At 42.1% G+C, this 18,284-nt stretch overlaps 2 protein-coding genes across 2 annotated transcripts in view; one reads left to right on the top strand and one right to left on the bottom strand.

Annotated features, from left to right (window-relative positions):
- Positions 1-12,959, bottom strand: part of rbks (ribokinase) — a 40,444-nt gene extending 27,485 nt beyond the window's left edge. Inside the window, exons 1-4 of the mRNA XM_080784919.1 lie at positions 12,859-12,959; positions 9,183-9,244; positions 1,372-1,504; positions 87-150 (exon numbers count right to left, since the gene is read on the bottom strand). Of these exons, the coding sequence (XP_080641045.1) occupies positions 87-150; positions 1,372-1,504; positions 9,183-9,241 (256 nt within the window). The 5' untranslated portion in view covers positions 9,242-9,244; positions 12,859-12,959. The remainder of the gene's footprint in view (positions 1-86; positions 151-1,371; positions 1,505-9,182; positions 9,245-12,858) is intronic.
- A 259-nt stretch (positions 12,960-13,218) lies between these two features.
- The window catches only part of babam2 (BRISC and BRCA1 A complex member 2), a 99,208-nt gene continuing 94,142 nt past the window's right edge, over positions 13,219-18,284 (top strand). Inside the window, exons 1-3 of the mRNA XM_080783457.1 lie at positions 13,219-13,299; positions 13,794-13,939; positions 17,450-17,526. Of these exons, the coding sequence (XP_080639583.1) occupies positions 13,803-13,939; positions 17,450-17,526 (214 nt within the window). The 5' untranslated portion in view covers positions 13,219-13,299; positions 13,794-13,802. The remainder of the gene's footprint in view (positions 13,300-13,793; positions 13,940-17,449; positions 17,527-18,284) is intronic.

The raw sequence follows: 18,284 nt of genomic DNA, 5'->3' as shown, positions 1-18,284 counted from the left end.
TATTCAAAAGCCTTAGGAGTAATTGAGAAAATTCCCACTGCTCTGTAACCGCGATCACTCCCGTTTTTGTGAAGTTCTTGCCTCACCTGCGTGAACGCTGTTGTCTTTGAAATTCTGGATGTATCTGTCTCCATAGGAATCCTCACCGACCTACAAAAGATTGAATGCGAAACGATTAAAAAGAAAGAAGGAGTCAAACGGGGTCAGACTTGGTTAGCGGCAAACTTTTGAAGAGCGCTACGCTCAAACCTCAGTTGGGTTGGATTCTCTTTGCACCCTGCCGGCATACTGGCATCATGCCGCCGCTAAGCGTGCACGCACCAACACACAAAGTGCACGCGTGCACGAGCACACGCACACGCGGCCAGCCGCGCCAAGCCTTGAAGATATGATGACCCCGCCTTGACGCCTCTTCATGTCCACCTCTCCTCGATTTTTTCGTTCCTCCCCTCCTTCCCCTCTCCCCTTCAACCGCACAGGGATGTCCACATCTGAAATGAGTTGGGGGTGCGGGAGAGGTCCCCCACCCTGCCCCGAGGCGCCCACTTCGAACCCACGCTTTCTCGACAATGTGCCAAAACGCGGGGCGCCCCGGCTGCCTGTGATGTTGGGTTTGCTGATGATAGTGGCTGCTTGACTCCACTCTTTTTGAAGTGCGGCCCGGGCGTCTTGGATCATTTTTCCACAAGCCTGGCGGTCTATTTTTGGGTTCTCCCCATGCCCAGAGAACTCCTGCGCCTGGGCTGTTATCGATCCGGCCCTTTTGTTCTGATCGAGGTGGGGCACTGGTGCTTTGGTGCTCGGGTTGAAAGGCCGCTCTGTGCCTACTGATTGGAGTCTTAGGGGTTGTAAAGAAAGGGAATAAGGCCTGTTTTGAGAGCGTGGAAGCGTGGGAGGAACGTATGCATGGAGTATGGTATTGATCAACAGAAAATGAGTGAGTTGCACTGAGTTGGTGCAGCGGGTTGAGACGACAGACCGGAGAGCGAACAAACGCGGCTAGGAGGTTTATGGTGGGAGTTGTTAACTGTCTGGGTAATTGACGGGTGTTCATTTTTGTTCTGCAACTATATGAAAAAGTGGATGAAGAGAGCATTGGGCAAGTCAAAACATATTCTGTATTGTGCATCTGCATGAACGCAGTACACACACTCGCACGCATGCGCGCGCACACGCACGCACACACACACACACACACACACACACACACACACACACACACACACACACACACACACACACACACACACACACACACACACACACACACACACACACACACACACACACACACACACACACACACACACACACACACACACACACACACACACACACACACACACACACACAGTTCCTATAGTTCCCTACCTTGCAGACCATAATAGCCCTGGCCCCCAGTCTTGCAGCCTGTATGCACTGGTTGGCTCCTTTGCCTCCAAACCCAGTGAAGAACTCTTGGCCATGGATGGTTTCCCCTTCCTTCGGTAGCCTCGGTCCCCGGCTGAGAACAATAAGACCAGATTCTGGAAAATGTCTTCTAAATCACAACAGCTTTCTCCAAAACCTTATGTTTCTATATTGGTGGTGCTCAAACTATATTTCATGTCAAAGACGTTTTCATATTCAAAGATTTTCACACATTTTCACGATAAAAAAAACCAAACAGATCTACAAGCAATTTTAAAGCTATTTCACTTACTTGAGTAAGGTATTGGCATCATGCAGAATGTCCCATTTCAAGTTTTAATATAAATAAAAAATAAAATAAAATAAAATATTAATAGAGCAGATCTACAAGCTCACAATGCGTTGTGTATATATAGGGCTGAAGTGGTTTGTATGTTTAATGTAATAATAATACAAATCTACAAAGTAACTACTAACTAAAGTTTCCAAATTAGTAATATTTGACTATGATGCAGTGAATAGTAGTGAGTAGAAATAGTATTGAAATTGGAAATACTCAAGTAAAGTACAAATACCTCAAATTGTACTTAAGTACAGTAGTTAAGTAAATGTCACTAAATTACAACACTGGCCGTACATCACACAACACACACACGCACGCACGCACACAGTACGCACACAGTACGCACACACACACACACACACACACACACACACACACACACACACACACACGCACTACAGATATATGAATGATACATTTTGCCTGTGGGATTTACTGATGACACATACTGTATTGTACAGTAACACATTGATTCCCGTTGATGCCTTGATAGTTTGACTTTCAGTGAGTTTTTTATCTCACTGAAACTTACACAGCCAATTAATTAGTACTGTACATTCTATTCTATTTCTTTTCTTTTGCAAGTTCTGTCTCTTTACTCACAATACGATTAGATTTCATTGAAAGGACAAAAGTGTTACTAGTTAGTAATTTCCAATCCCATGGGCCTTCCAGGGCAATTATATATTCCCAAACAATAAGCATATATGGAAAATATTACCATACATAATTGATATAGAGAGGGTTTCATCACAAACTCAATATGGAGGATAAATGCTGCAGGGATGAACGTACATATAGATTTTTAACCTCCAAACTCTAGCCCCTTTCCTTTTGCATACTGGGGTTGAACATCACATAAAATAGATAGATATCCGTAGCCGTAGATATATAAGATATAGCTTAGTAAGATCATTAGACAGTCTGTCACAGCAGTGTGGGTGCACCATCACAAGAGGTGGAGAACAGAGATATATCTGAAGCAATACAAGACATGATGTCAGGCCCAGATGAGATGATGTTTATTGGAGGGTGTAATAAAAGATAGTGTTGTGAATGATGGGCCCATCTCAGAGGTGTTGGTATGGTGGATTGATTTGGTTCAGCTTTGTTCAGCCTCATAAAAGAGCCCATTTCCAGTTTGTCCGTTTCTAATCAATGGCATGATTTCCATTAGAAAGGAAAAAATAATCATGTCCTCCTAGACTGACAGAAAGAAGACTCAGATGAGTACAGTATAGGATGATTTAATCATCCTGCCGGGTGATTCAACTACTGGCGCGAAATATATTATCCCTTGCATACGGTAGGTAGACAGACAGACAGACAGACAGACATAGACAGACACACAGATTCCTATATTTAGCTATTAGTGTAGATTTTCGTCTTACACAAACATTAAATTCCCATTGACAATGAATGGAGAATTTACACCATAACTATGTGGACGAGCAAATCGGCTATTTTGTCTTACACAAATATTAAATCCCCATCGACAATGAATGGAGAAATTACATCATATGTGCAAAAATAAGAGCGCACCCTCACTTCACACGGGTGTCACAAATCAACGGGAGGACGAGTACACTGTACGCATGGCATCCAGCTGACTTGACTTTCATCTTGTAAAATATACACACTGAAAATACCACAGGTTAATTTTAACTCTTGCACAGTGGGTTCCCACCAACAAAGGACATACATAGTTTAGGGTCAATCAAGGATTTGTTGATCTAGGTTTTATTTTAATCCAAGTTCTGTTCATTTTAAGAATTGCTTAACAAATCAGTGGTTAAAACCTTTGCCTGTGATTAATTCTCATTGGCTGCCCAACTTGAGACTTATAATAAATGGCGCTACTTTTTTCTTCCCTTTTTTGAGAGAAAACTGGCACAGATTTAGGAAAATAGAAGCTTGAGCATTCAAAGAATAATGTAATAATCTAGTGTAATTGAGAGCCAGATTACAATTGATTCGTTTGTTGAACCCCATCACATGGTACCTTATTTTACATTGAAGACATTCAATTCAATTCATCTAATATATATGCTGCCATTTTGGAAATGTGAACGCCTAGCTGCAAATTAAAAATGAATCTCTAAAATCTGAGTTCAAAGTAGTGGAGCAACAGGATTAAAAAAAATCTAAGTTTGCAGTGGAAACTAAGGATTTAAAAGGATGGTTTAAATGTAGAAAGGATAATACCGTATTTCTTAAAACTATGTTTAAAGTTTTGTGCAACAGGATTAAGATACAGCTTTATTTAATCAGCACACACAACCGCCAAGTATTGCTTCCCATACCATGACACTTGCCAACGGGTGCCACTCGTGCAGTCATTACCATATACTATAGCGCTCCACCCCCCCCACCCCCCCCCCCCCCCCCTCTTCACTAGAATCCATGCGCTTACACAGGCTAACAGCCACCTGAGACCGCCCGGATGACTGACAGGTGACACATTTCAAGGCCAACCCGCCCACGCCTCTTCCCTCACACGGTGAGACATTGAGCCATTGTTGTCTGTGTGAGCGTGCCAGACAAACGGAACAGAGCTACGTGCTGAAGTGCAACGTCGCCGCACTTTCTCCCACGATACGAAAAGGCCAAAAAGCAGGCGTTGGTATAAGTGTCGTGGGCCGGTCGGTTGGTTGGCACCCAATTCCATTTCCCCTGCTTGTTTTATAATGTTGCCATATTCTAGTAATTAAGTCAATGTCGGTTCATTGCCAATTCATCCTGAGTGGCACTGCAGTCCCCGTCGTAAAGCCTCCACTGTTGGGCTGAGGAAGGAGTTAGTACGTAATATCATGGCCCTCTCAATAAAAAAAGTTTCCAACATCTAAATCACTTGACAGACAGTTTCCTCTTTCCAGAGATTTTCTTTTGTCAAAACGGTATACATGATAAATAGGTATTGAATAGGCATAATTTAAAATACAGCCGATTCAACTGGTATTTTAATGAAATGAGGAACATTTCATTAAATCATTATAACATAGCACAACACAACACATGAACTTAACTTGAACTTCATCAAGATGTCGATGAAATAAGTGCAACCAAGGAACAAAACAAAGGCACTCTTCTGGTGAAAAAACATAAAACGCCTTTATTAAGGTGGTTATTTCATCATTGCATCGAGTTAAAAACTGATGATGAAATAAGTATTGACAGGAGAAGCAGAAGCTTGTGCAGGCTCCAAGAGATACTATAAATGTTGTTATTGACTCAAGAAAGCAACTTCTCAGAAGAGCTGAAATAAGTAGGAATTATTTCCACGGCTGCAAGTTAACCAAATCTTCCTGAATTTGGGTACAGTATGTGTTGTGCTATACTGTATGTAAAATTATACATTCTGTTTTTGCCTGGAAACAAAATATTCTTAAACTTGCACTAGGCCATAACTGTGGCCTGAAACAATGGGTCAGATTCGTTTTTTTTAACATCTTTATTTCGTTACTTCCCTTTTTACAAGACACATACTAATCAGTCTGCCTTGATAAGGGACATGATTGGTCAAACAGGGTTTGAATCTAGAGCACAGCAGTTTATTTTGCAGTTGTAATTTCCTGTACTGTACTGTACTGGGCTGTGGACATCTTTCTTTTTTAATTTGTATTAACGTGAGACCAATGGCTTCCATTATAGCGTGCTAACTTTCCAGGAATAGAAAGGCTGCCGTTAGCTCAGATTCCCATCGATGATGTCACTGATATAGGCGGGTTTCTGAACTGACACAGATGGAGTAGACACACATGGTACCATACTGTATGTACAGTAACGAGCATCAGTGTGGACCAATTATGTAAAGATATACTTTACTACTGAATACTGATACATCTGTTTGACATCTAAATTCAATGTATAGTGGCTGGAACTGCAAACGATTCGGAAATGTGAAGACAGAACCAAATGCCAGTCCTTCATATTGGGACGGCACAGTATCAGGATTGGTTTCAAATCAGTGGGTGTGTTATGTTTTTCTGAGCTGTTCAAGCCAATAACAAAAAATAATAATAATAATTAACAGCCAAAGACAAAGAAGTAAGTAAAGTATGTTTTGTAATAATAATCTAAATCTGCAAACTACCGTAGTAACTAAAGCTATATAGAAAGTGAGAGACAATCCGGGCACTCAAAGTTAAAAAGAGGAAAGCCTTCATTTAATTAAAAGGCACCAGCCAACATGTTTCGACCATAACTGGTCTTAGTAACTGAAGCTGTCAAATAATTGTAAAAAGTACAATATTTACCTCTGAGATGTAGTGGAGTAGAAGTATAAAGTAAAAATGCAAATACTAAAATTAAGTAAAGAGGCACCTCAAAATGTGAGTAAATGACAGTATTTGATAAAATGTTTACTTATTCCACCACTGACACTTTCTTGTTGTTGTTTTACTGCTCAAGAGGAATAGGTGCCATGTGTTTCCAGTGTCAGTTAGCTGTGTCAGTAGGGGGCAGTGTCTGGCTTTGACAATGGGTTGCCTCTGGAGAGACACAGAGTCACACAGCTCCTCCCCTACATGCACTGCAGGATAGATAGCAGATAATTCACATAAGCCTCTTACTACTATCATAAAATGATATGATGTGCAATAGAGCCTCAGCCAAATCCATTATAGCCTATCATTGTCAATCTGTCTGATGATTACGTTATTTTGTACATGTGTGTGCGCGACAGAGAGATGGGGGCGATGATCGAGATAAGGCACGCACGTTGGCAGACAAGCAAGGAGAGAGTGAGAGCCAGCAAAGCCTCATCAGAGCACACTTGCGTTCCACTTTCTGTCAGTCAGCCAGACAGCCAGGCAGACTCACCCGAAATATTCGTGCAGTGACACAACTGGATTTCTGACTTCAAAGACGTGCCTATGACTTTGATATGGTCCAGAAATGCATTCCACCGACCCACTCCCCCCCCCCCCCCCCCCTCCCCATCCCGACCTCCATCCAAACCCCGACCTCACACACCCTATCCAGAAGTAGGCCCGTTTCCCGTTAGCATATTAGGGTTTTAATAGACAGCTCCTGTCCTTCAAAGCAAGACTTTTTAGCCTAATTGCTAATGAGCTATACACAAACTTGCCAAAAGCCTCATGCGGAGGGCCCATATGTTTTTGATAACTTAGGGACTTTTTTTGAGCAATTTGAGGGATTCTAAAAATAAGTGAGGGCTAGTGAGAATGGTATCAAGGTTTTCGCTTAAATTGCGTCACATTTTCTGTGTTCACGCTCTTCTTCTAAGTTGGGTAAAAGTCTAGAGGCCATAGTCCATAAAGCACGCAGGATTAATTACATAGGTATTCGTGTCACTCTTCTTAACAAAAGGTTTCGGGACATGAGGGTGACAAATTGTTGTTTTCAACTATCCATTGTACTGTAGCTGATGACTAACGATTTGTGGGAAAGGACCATGGTTGGCTCCACAGATCTCACCGCATGTCAGCATGATGTAACACTGACATTTCAGTAAACAGTCATTATAGTGGATTATCTACACACTTTGAGTACTTTAAGTCTGAGTTGGGTTTACACCCACAGATAACATCTGCATCACCCATTGGAACAGATCAATGCATTGGCTTTAGATACCGTGGGCTCTGGTTTGGCATGGCATCAATAATGATGACTGCCATGAGTATGAGAACGGCTCTGTCTTTGTACAGGCAATGATGTCATTTAGACTAGGAGAAGCTTTAAAACGCAGATATATAGAAGGGTGGTTCTCAAACATTATATTTTCAAGGACCCCCAGTTTAGTATCATGTATTAGGACCCCTATAATTCTCTGATTGACAGACCTGCGAGGGTCCATTTGGTTACTATTATAGGGACCCCTGGACCTCCCTCGAGGACCCCTGGGGGTCCCCAACCCCACTTTGGGAACCACTGATATATAGACAAGTTAATAACCAAAAAGTAAAAAGATCCATTGAAGAAAGGAGTAGAGCGTAACGAGATCAATAATTGTGATCTATTTATTTTCATATAAAAGGAGGCATCAGAGCATTCAGGCTTAGTTGAAGTTCGGCAGGCGTAGCTAAATGTGCAGAGAGTCCGCCTGAGAAACAGAAGGTCCCAGGTTCAATTTGCGGCCCCCAGCAATGTCACCACTTGGGAACCTAATACTATAGTATGGAATGCACTTCCCATCACAATCAGAACTGCAGCCTCACTCCCAATCTTCCGCCGTAGTCTGAAAACCCACCTCTTCAGACTCCACCATGGACCGTAGCACTTGCCCTAGCCCCAACGACCTTACAGGCATATGCAAAGGCTCAACTTATGTAATTTAGATAGCACTTTATGTAGACTTAGATAGCGTTTTAAGCAGACTTATATAATTTTATGTAGACAGCACTAGAATAGTATTTTAGGTAGACATATATATATGCATAGTTTCATTATATAGATATTTCACTGTTACGTTCTTAGCTTACGCATGTTTCATGATAACTACTTTTTATGTATGTGATGTATTGCCATGCTTCTTTGTTTTTGCTTAATGTAAATCGCTCTGGATTAAGAGCCTAAATTGTAAATTATATCAGCTGGGTGAAGCTGAAAATTGCATTTCCCCCTCGGGATCAAAATACTGTTGGGTCTAAATTAATTATTTTGTTGGACACGTACACTGTACCTGCATGGGAAACTTGAGTCATAACATATTGGGCATGGGCCTTGTGGACAACACTGAGGTAGTGGTTTGCTCAATTTAGACCACTTCCTCTATTCTTGTCTGGACAGGATCTGGTTGTCCTTTTTAAGCATGGTGGAAACACCCTTCAGTGCATACTACTATATCATATTTTCCACATGCTTGTACTGTATGTAAAATAAATTAACACACGCACACGCACACGCACACGCACACACACACACACACACACACACACACACACACACACACACACACACACACACACACACACACACACACACACACACACACACACACAATGCATGGACGTCACATTGCAGTACAGTCCAAAGCTAGAAGCAAATCGTGTTCAAACAACGATTGCTCATAATTCAGGTTAATAACACTATAAACCTTGAAGGACTGGTTCTAATGAGGTAATGAACAGTTGCCCAATAAGCCTTAATACTCTGGCTTCCTGTTGAGCCTACCTGAAGACTTCAGCTTAATTTGAAATTGTGAAATGTAGGTACAGTAGCAACTATCAATTACCTTCTTAGTGATTCTCGTATTGATTACGTTGTTGAATATTATTCAACAACGTAATCAATATGATTGATCACTAAGAAGGTAATCGAGAATAGACATTAGTCTAATTTACCACTTAGCCACTATTTTATACCAAAATAGCCGATCTACAGGCTCACCAAAATAGCAAACTTACAGGCTCACAACAAGTCACATGAGCTTGTAGATCTGCTGTATTAAAAAAAAAGTTTTACTCACCACACCAAGTCTGTCATGCAGGACCCCACCACCATCACGTCGAAAGCCTCTTCGGTCATCACCTAACCAAAGACACACATTAGAATAGGAGTTATTTTTCAAAACACTGCTGATATGAGACTTATCATCATGACGCACGATTCAAATTCACATTCACATTCAGGCCAAAGTATGATAATATAAAACAGATTTTGGCAAATCAATCATACATTTTTAAATTGGCCTTGACTTTGGTCCCGGCCTTTTGGTTGAAACCTGTACTTCAGTGAGACCCACATAAAATCCATAGGAAAAACTAAGTCTGTGGGGGTATTTCAGGGAAAATATGTAAGTCTGTGAGGGTATTTCAGGGAAAATATGTAAACTAGTTTCCAAGAAGCTTACCGGACCCAAACACAAATGCACTGCCTTGATAATGATAACATTTAGCTCCTCCATTAGCATGAGATTGACGGAAACGAGCGGCAAGGTAAAAATAGAGCATTCATGGCAAGCTTATTTGGACAGTTTCCAATCTAAACGGAGGTGATTATTGCAATGCTGCACCACGTGAACAGAACGCAGCCCAGTAGAAGGCAGCTTTAATTAATTCAATCCTCTGCTTGTATCAGGGCTAATGCTAGAGTGCTAATCTCTTCAAATCTCTTCCTAGGCAGTAGAAGATTTGGAAAGCTTGGCCGCTGGCTGTAGGATGGCTCAATTCACTCTCTCCCACATCCCACATTATTGTCTTCTCTCACCAGGCGTGAACAGCTAGCCTGGATCCCTTTGAGTTCCCATTGCAGTAGATTAAAGTAAGACCTACCATGTCCAACCACTCAAAACAGCAGCAGCAGCCCCTCTACTTAAAATTCGCACTGCCTTCCTTGTAGAATGTCAGGTAACAATGTCTAAGGCAAGCCAACCAGGGCTGAAACTACAGTATATCAATTATTGTCTAATAGCAATTATTCTTTCTATTGCTTTTTTGAATAATCTTGAAGTACATTTTTGACAATTGTGTGTGTGTGTTTATATATTATATATGTCCCCTAGGGTAGTAGGTACCCTCACAAAAAACATGCAGTAATCCTGGTCTCTATACTGCCTCCCCCTGGCCAGCTGGGGAACCTGATGGAGGGGAAAGGAACTGGTTGGAATAACGTGTTCCTTCCACGCGCTACGTCCAACCGGAGCAACTCCCCCCTGTCAGGTGAAAAGAAGCAGTTTGGACTTAGTTTGGACTGCTCCTGCATTGAAGGAAGCATGAGGTCAGTCCGGCTCACCTTACTGAAATGTGGTTTGACTAGAAGTCTTCCCTGGTTTATTCTACAGCAGAAGTTAGACAAAACATGTGTATAATCTCTTATATGGTCAATCAATCTTGCTCATAGTGACTGAAGACGGAAATATGTAGGCTCGATGATGCCAACGATATACTGTACTTGTTAGAGAGATTCTCTATTACCCTAGAGAGAACTCAAGTTTTAGATAAAGGACTGTATATATAGGTAGCTTAGGAAGGGACAAGCTGTCAAAACCGCTGTATTTCTCGGAAAGTCCCTGGCAAGCTAGATGGGCTCTTGCAGATGTTATTATTCTGTGCGAGTAGGTCTCAGCGGTGAATCGGTATTATAAGGTTAAGCTTAAAGGTCCTACAGCATGAATTTCAACTTTTCCCATTTTTGAGGGGCGCTAGCCCCTCTTATGCCCAGCTTTGTGTGTCTTTGTGATGATTTGAGTGGCTGAGCTTTAAAATGCATGTTGTAGTTCCTTTAACTCAGATATATACAGTATTAGATTCTTACTTATAATTATGCACTACTACTCTTCTCAATTATATCGATTATTTTAAGCCTAGAATCTTCTCTTCGGAGTGTGCCAGTTATAACTGGTGATGTGATGTTGCACTGCGGCGTCATGCTGTCATCCTGCCAAATTGGGTGCCTTCATACTGAGCCTCGTTTCTGTGGCAACAATACTGATTCACAGAAAATTCACCTTTTCTTTTACATTTTTCATTCTTTTCCCCCCTTGCTCTCACTTCTTTTTCTATGCCCAGCTTTGTGTCTGTACCACAGAAATGACCTGATTGGCTGAGCACGGAATGTGAAGTATGATGATGTATGACGATGAGAGAGCACCCCTCACTTCACACGAGTGTGATGTTTCTTTCCCTTTCTGGAAACAACAGAAACGATGGAGCTCGCACAAAGACACATCTCACCCACTGTTTTACACCCGTAAAGCTGTGATGTGACAATAAAGGTGATTCTGATTCTGAAAACAAAACCACATTGTTTGGTTAGTGGTGTGGGTGTTTAAATCCTCATCTAAAAGCAAATCAAAATCTCTGTCTGTTTATTAAATGATAGAGGCTGAGCAATTATTATTATTTTTGAATACATAAACATAATAACTGTGTGTTATTATTATTATGTGTTTCCAAACCATGTTTGGTTTGCATTAGTAATTAAATTGGTATTAAGGTCTAGTGTCCCACTTGTTGACACAGATAGGGAAGAGAAGAAATACGGGAAAGAAAACAGAGAAAATACAGGGTGAAATAGAATGGGTGAAATTGTAAGCAGCACATAAAAATAGGAACATCTAACACTTTCTCTCTCAACACACACACACACACACACACACACACACACACACACACACACACACACACACACACACACACACACACACACACACACACACACACACACTGGTAATCGTCATAAAGTACTATAGACGAATAACAGTTTAAGTCCACACTAATTATCCATAATGTATAAATGATGGATAAGGGGTCAGGACAACGAGGTCTTTTCGTGGAGAGGTCAGAATAACATTTGGACTTAAACTGTTATTCGTCTATAGTACTCTGTAGATGGGGAAAACCAGGGATAAACAGAACATTACGGCAACGCACTCAAAATACCTCAATATCTCCGACCACATACTGTACCTCAATAGAGGGTATGCGCATGTATAAAGTGAATGGCAAATTGAGTGTAAAAGTGAGTTTAACATCGTTTAATGCAATCATATTGGACTTTTCTAATTGGATGTATGAGCTATCAAGGCCAGAAAGAAATCTTTTGGCACTCAGTAGGCGTTCCCGCATAACTGGTTTGATGATGATGTGATTGATGTCACGCGCATACCCTAGTCTATATTGATATTGTGGGGATTACTATTGGTACTTTAACAAAAATATTGACACAATGAGATTTGATAAAGAATAATTCGTAATGCAATGCGTGTGTGTAATAACTATAATAGAACAGTTGTTATACAGGCACAATTTTGAACCTGACTGTCTCTTCTTGGTTTTAAAGGCTGCCTTTCAAACCAAGAAGAGACAGACAGCACTTACAGCAACAGCCAAAACCCTGAGTTTCATTACAATATATTGAAATATATCTTTTATCTAATTAAAATGGAATGGAATTCATTTTATTTATGAATACATACTATTTACGATTGGCTAAACACAGTGAATAAGTGATAATATATTTTGATCTATGAAACGTGTTGAATTCAAATTCAAACTTCAAAACAAAAAGGTTTGCTCGTTCTTACTAATTAACTCTCACTAGAAGAAGAAGTTGAAGAACACACACACATACAATACATATATATGTATGACATGCTACGCTGCAGTGCAGAAATCACACGTTAAAATATAAAAAAGGTGTACCTTCTAATCAGCTGTGGTCTTGCAGAGTAACAGTAGGCTACGTGTCAAAGTTCAAAGCAGCAGCAGTAGCTCTGCAGTGTTGTTGTCACATGGGTCACTTCACCTAACGAGTCCGACGATGACAGCTGGGTGGCCTTGTACTGTCCAGGCACATTATATGATCACATCAAAGCGAAATACACATATTTTTTTAATATATCAAGGATACATACATACCGTGCTGCCGTGGTGAAATATCACCAAGAACTGCGCCATGTTGGTACAGCACAACATTTATTTTATTTTATTATCAACAGGCATCACCAAAACCGCCTATACCCCTTCAGGTAGGACCCCAGAAGGACCCAGAAAACATGTACCCGGAAGTTTTGGAAGAATGAAGTAAACAGTGGAGCTTTGTTGACGCTGGTATACATGTTGATGTTTTCGACCCTATAACAGGTAGAAGGTCTTTAAATATCATACTTAAATGACAGTTAATAAAGTCGATATTCTAATAGAATAGAAAGAAACATGCATGCTACGTTATAATATAACACAGCGCCTCGATAACAGTGTGGCTGTGGCTATTGGCTAACGTTCGTTAGCAAGCTCACGAACATTGACAGTGCCTTGGACTGTTTACATTTATTATATATATATATATATATATATATTTAAGTTGTATTACCTGCAAAACATCACTACCCCAACATTAGGATGGCAGGACTTACAGCCATGGTTCACAGTGACAGGACGCTTGTGACAGTTATGTTTCAGGGATAGTCATGGCTATGTGCTTCCAGTGTACTTGGTGTGTGTGTGTGTGTGTGTGTGTGTGTGAGAGAGAGAGACAGAGAGACTGTGTGTATGAGAGAGAGAGAGAGAGAGAGAGGACTATGCTTGCCTTTAAACCCCAAATATCATTCACTTACTTTGTTGTCTCTCCTCCACAGAATCCTAAAATGAACAACATATCCCCTGAGGTTGTACTCCACCGTATTGCACCAGAGCTGCGGCCCCTCCTGTGCAGTGTGGTGCGGAACGGACGTGTGGGGCTCGACTCAACAAACTTCCTCCGTGTCACAGACCTAAAGACGGGGTGAGTTTTTCCTTTTCGCGCACCAGACAAGCTTGTATGATTAATGAAGCATGCACTACATTGCATATTGTTACATCGGGGTGCGTATCTTTGGTCCGACGTCCTAACAGTCCGACACTACTAACCTTACCCCAAACCTGGCCTGACCTAACCCTAGCGCGGAAGCCACAGGTGAGTCTTAGCCGGCCACACATGTGTCGGAGCCATGGGTGAGTCTTAACCGGCCACGTAACTCGTGCCCCCGTTACGTTTTGATCATGGCACACTATTTATTGTAGTTGTACATACTTAATCAGAAGCAGAACGCAGAATGCTAAGCTGAAGGAAGATGCCTGGAACACACACGCCTGCATCAATGCTTCTTTCAAAACCTGTGGGTCCCTGCCCTGGCATCTGTCAGAAAACTACAAGTGGAGAATAGGGTCATACACACGATTTCCCCTTTCTCCTCTGTAAATGATATACTAGCTATTTGTTGATGACATGCATTAATATGCTAATAGTGTCACGGTGCGTGTCAGGTGAGGACCCAGAAGCAGAACACGGCAGGCAGGCAGATCAAGTCCAGTATTTATTAACAGCTCACAGGTATACAGGCAGGAACACAACGTAACAATAACTTATAATCTAGCAAGGAAACACTGAACATAGGGAGACTTAAATAGACACAGACTCACTACACACAGGTGAAACAATAACTACAAACACCACATGATTGGCTGAGAACTTAACATGACACAGGTGGACTCAAGTTAGCAATCAGGGTAGAGACAAGACAGGTAGTAACAAATAGAGTAGACAGGAAACACTAGGAACATAACTACACAATAAAAGATATACAACAGACAGATCGTGACAGTACCTCCCCCCAAGGAATGGATCCCAGACATTAAAAAAAAACAACAACACAATACTTAGCAGGGTGGGTGGAGGGGAGTCGGAAGGAGGGTTCAGGGGCTACACAAAATACTTGGGCACAGAACAGAACAGGTAGGACAAAAGCAAAAATAACAGATCTACAAGCTCAAAAAAAGTTGGGACAAAACAAACACTGGACAAAACATACTTAGGGCAGCTAGGGCAAGACAAAAAGTTAAACACAGGGGGCCCCAAAACAAACAGACTAACCGATAGGGAGACACACAGACAAACATGCAGGCAGACACACATTCAGACAGGCAGACAGACATACAGACAACCAGGTTGAGAAAAGGTGAGAAAGACCGAGGTACAGACAAGTGAACAAACAGATGGGTAGGCAGGCAGACAAACAGGCGACATTACATAGAGACAAGTAGGTAGATAGGTCAGAAAGAATACTGGAGGACCGGGGAGTAGACTGACAAACAAAAAGGCTTGCAGACAGACTGGCACTCACACAGGCAGACAAACAATTAGGTGGGGCGGGGGGCCTGGGAGGGCTAGCAAACTGGGGAAAGAGAGTGTTATGTACCTGAGAAACAGGAGGACTGATGAACTGAGGAACATGAGAGTTTGTGACCTTCAGAACAGGAGGGCTAGGGACAGGGCTCTGAACACGACTAAGAACTGGAGTACATATAGGGTTAGGTGAGGGCTGAAAGTCATTAATACAGACTGCTGAAGAGAGCTTGGGGCGAACGGCGATGATCTCAGGTGGGTCATCAGCAGAGATGGCGGGTTGATGGTCTGTAGCGCCACTGGGCTGCAGCACAGTCTCTGTGGTGCGAGGCTGTAGCACAGTCTCTGTGGCACCGAGCTGAAGTACTGCCTCAGTGATACCGGGCGGAGCCTCTGTGTCACTGGGCAACAGAGAGGGCTCTTGGACGTTGGAAAATGTGGGCTCTGGAGAGCTGAGTAGCATCGGTTTAGGAGCGCTGAGCAGAGCAAGTTCTGAAGTGCCGAGCAGAGTAGGTTCTGAAGCGCCGAGCAGAGTAGGTTCTGAAGCGCCGAGCAGAGCAGGTTCTGAAGCGCCGAGCAGAGTAGGTTCTGAAGCGCCGAGCAGAGCAGGTTCTGAAGCGCCAAGCAGAGTAGGTTCTGAAGCGCCGAGCAGAGCAGGTTCTGGGGCGCTGCACGGTGAGGGACGCGGGTGGCGCCGGGAACGACGACGACCAGGCCTCTTGCGAGAACCCAACTGTGCATCAGAAGGAGAGGGGTCTAGCAGCTCAGTATAGGTAGGAATCTTAACCTTGCTACTAAAATAGTGCAGCAGGCTCACTGATTCCGTCTTCAGTGGGGAAGACTTGGGGCAGGCAGGCTGCAGGAACATGACCCCGAGTCTGACAGGAGGAGCAGGCTGGGAAGCAGGGGTGACAGGGGTGGAATGACGGAAATCTTTTAGCCTCTCACAGACAATGTTAAGGTGAGGCACAAAGTGGCTCACCCATGGCCGCTCCTTTAACCATAGCTGCTGGGTAGAAATCCTACTTTCAATGTCAGCACGCTGATTGGGAGCTGATGTGATGAGGCAAGACACAGCATTCTCAAATTCATCCACCTTTAGCTGAAATAGTTTCTGTTCTGCTGGGTCCATTTTATGGCTAGATTATACTGTCACGGTGCGTGTCAGGTGAGGACCCAGAAGCAGAACACGGCAGGCAGGCAGATCAAGTCCAGTATTTATTAACAGCTCACAGGTATACAGGCAGGAACACAACGTAACAATAACTTATAATCTAGCAAGGAAACACTGAACATAGGGAGACTTAAATAGACACAGACTCACTACACACAGGTGAAACAATAACTACAAACACCACATGATTGGCTGAGAACTTAACATGACACAGGTGGACTCAAGTTAGCAATCAGGGTAGAGACAAGACAGGTAGTAACAAATAGAGTAGACAGGAAACACTAGGAACATAACTACACAATAAAAGATATACAACAGACAGATCGTGACAAATAGTCTATGCTCTGTCTGTTGATTAATTGAAATTGAATACATAGGAGGACCACAATGGAAACAAGTTCCCATGACTTTTTTGTGTTACTCTTTTAGTCCAAGAGAACCCGAGTTACTCGAGGTAATTAATTGTAGAACACTTCCCCTGCGCTTTGATAGTTGCCCGAGTTATGTTTTCATTGTTTAATCCACATTTTTAAGTCATACGGGCAATCCACCCGACAGAATTTGGATGTCTCTCCGGCGTGCAAAGGGTTGTGGGAAATGTAGTCCCTATTGTTTACAATGGGGAAGCTGCAGCTTCCTCGTCCGGTTTGTTGTTGTGATCGCCACTTTAGAATACTTTTCATCACTACAACAAGCGATTACACCGTTTTAAAGTGGATTTTCATGACAAGCAACTCAGCGGTCTGTGCAGTGGCTGTTCAAAGGTAACTTTAAACATACAGTAGGCAGTCTAGCCTAAATTTGACTAATAAAGTAATCAATCAATCAATCAATCAAAAGAGATATAACATTCTAGTATAATATAGTATAATATAGAGCATTAAGTTTTGGATAAACTAATTGGTGTTGGCAGTGCTGAATGAATATCATTCATTATCTTTCATCTCTGTTCTCAGGTGCACATCTCTTACCCCTGGTCCATGCTGCGATCGCTTCAAGCTTCATATTCCCTATGCTGGAGAAACCCTGAAATGTAAGTTTAGCTTTTATTTGCAAACCTTTGATGCTTGAAATGCAGCCACACATTGGTATTTTCTCAGGTAAACACGGGTCATGTGCCCCATTTGAAACCTCACCCTCTGCTATTAGCTCAGAGTGAGGTTTCTATCCTTGCAGAGGATTGTATTTTGTATTGTATGCAAAAAGTAAAGTAAAGGTGGTCCAGGTCAACTTTATTTATTTATTTTCTGGGAAGTACAATTTTTAGGCCAGGGTGAAACAATCACTTAAATAGATTATTTAGTCAGCCTGTGCCATGTTTTCCCATTCAACCCGGAGGAACCCCCGCCACGCAACAGGTGCCAGTGCTGATCCTGATTCGGCTACAAATGGGAAAACACAACATTTTGCAATTTAAGTGGTTGTTTCACCCTGGCCTAAAGTTTTTACTTTCTGGCAAAAAAATTAGTTGGGGATAGCTCCATGCGTAACCTCTTCTCGGAGCTAATAACGGAGGGTTACAAACATCGACTACATTTTTTTCCCCCACAGACAAAATTAAAACTAAATAAAAACCAAGCAATGAAGACAAAAACTATGATTAAATATATTGACAAATTCAACAAAGAAAATATTAAGGAGGGACTAGTGGAGAAGAGATCCAGTAGAACGAAGAGATGTCATTTTATGTTTGGCTGTGTGGGTGTTACTATCGGCTTGTACAATTTACAATTTAGGCATTTAGCAGACGCTCTTAATCCAGAGCGACTTACATTAAGCAAGAACATACAT

This window comes from Protomyctophum bolini (genome assembly GCF_963924005.1).
Source record: "Protomyctophum bolini genome assembly, chromosome: 15".
In the NCBI taxonomy this organism is placed as follows: Eukaryota; Metazoa; Chordata; class Actinopteri; order Myctophiformes; family Myctophidae; genus Protomyctophum; species Protomyctophum bolini.
Note: the sequence above shows the minus strand (reverse complement) of the source record. Positions and strands in the feature narration are given on the sequence as shown.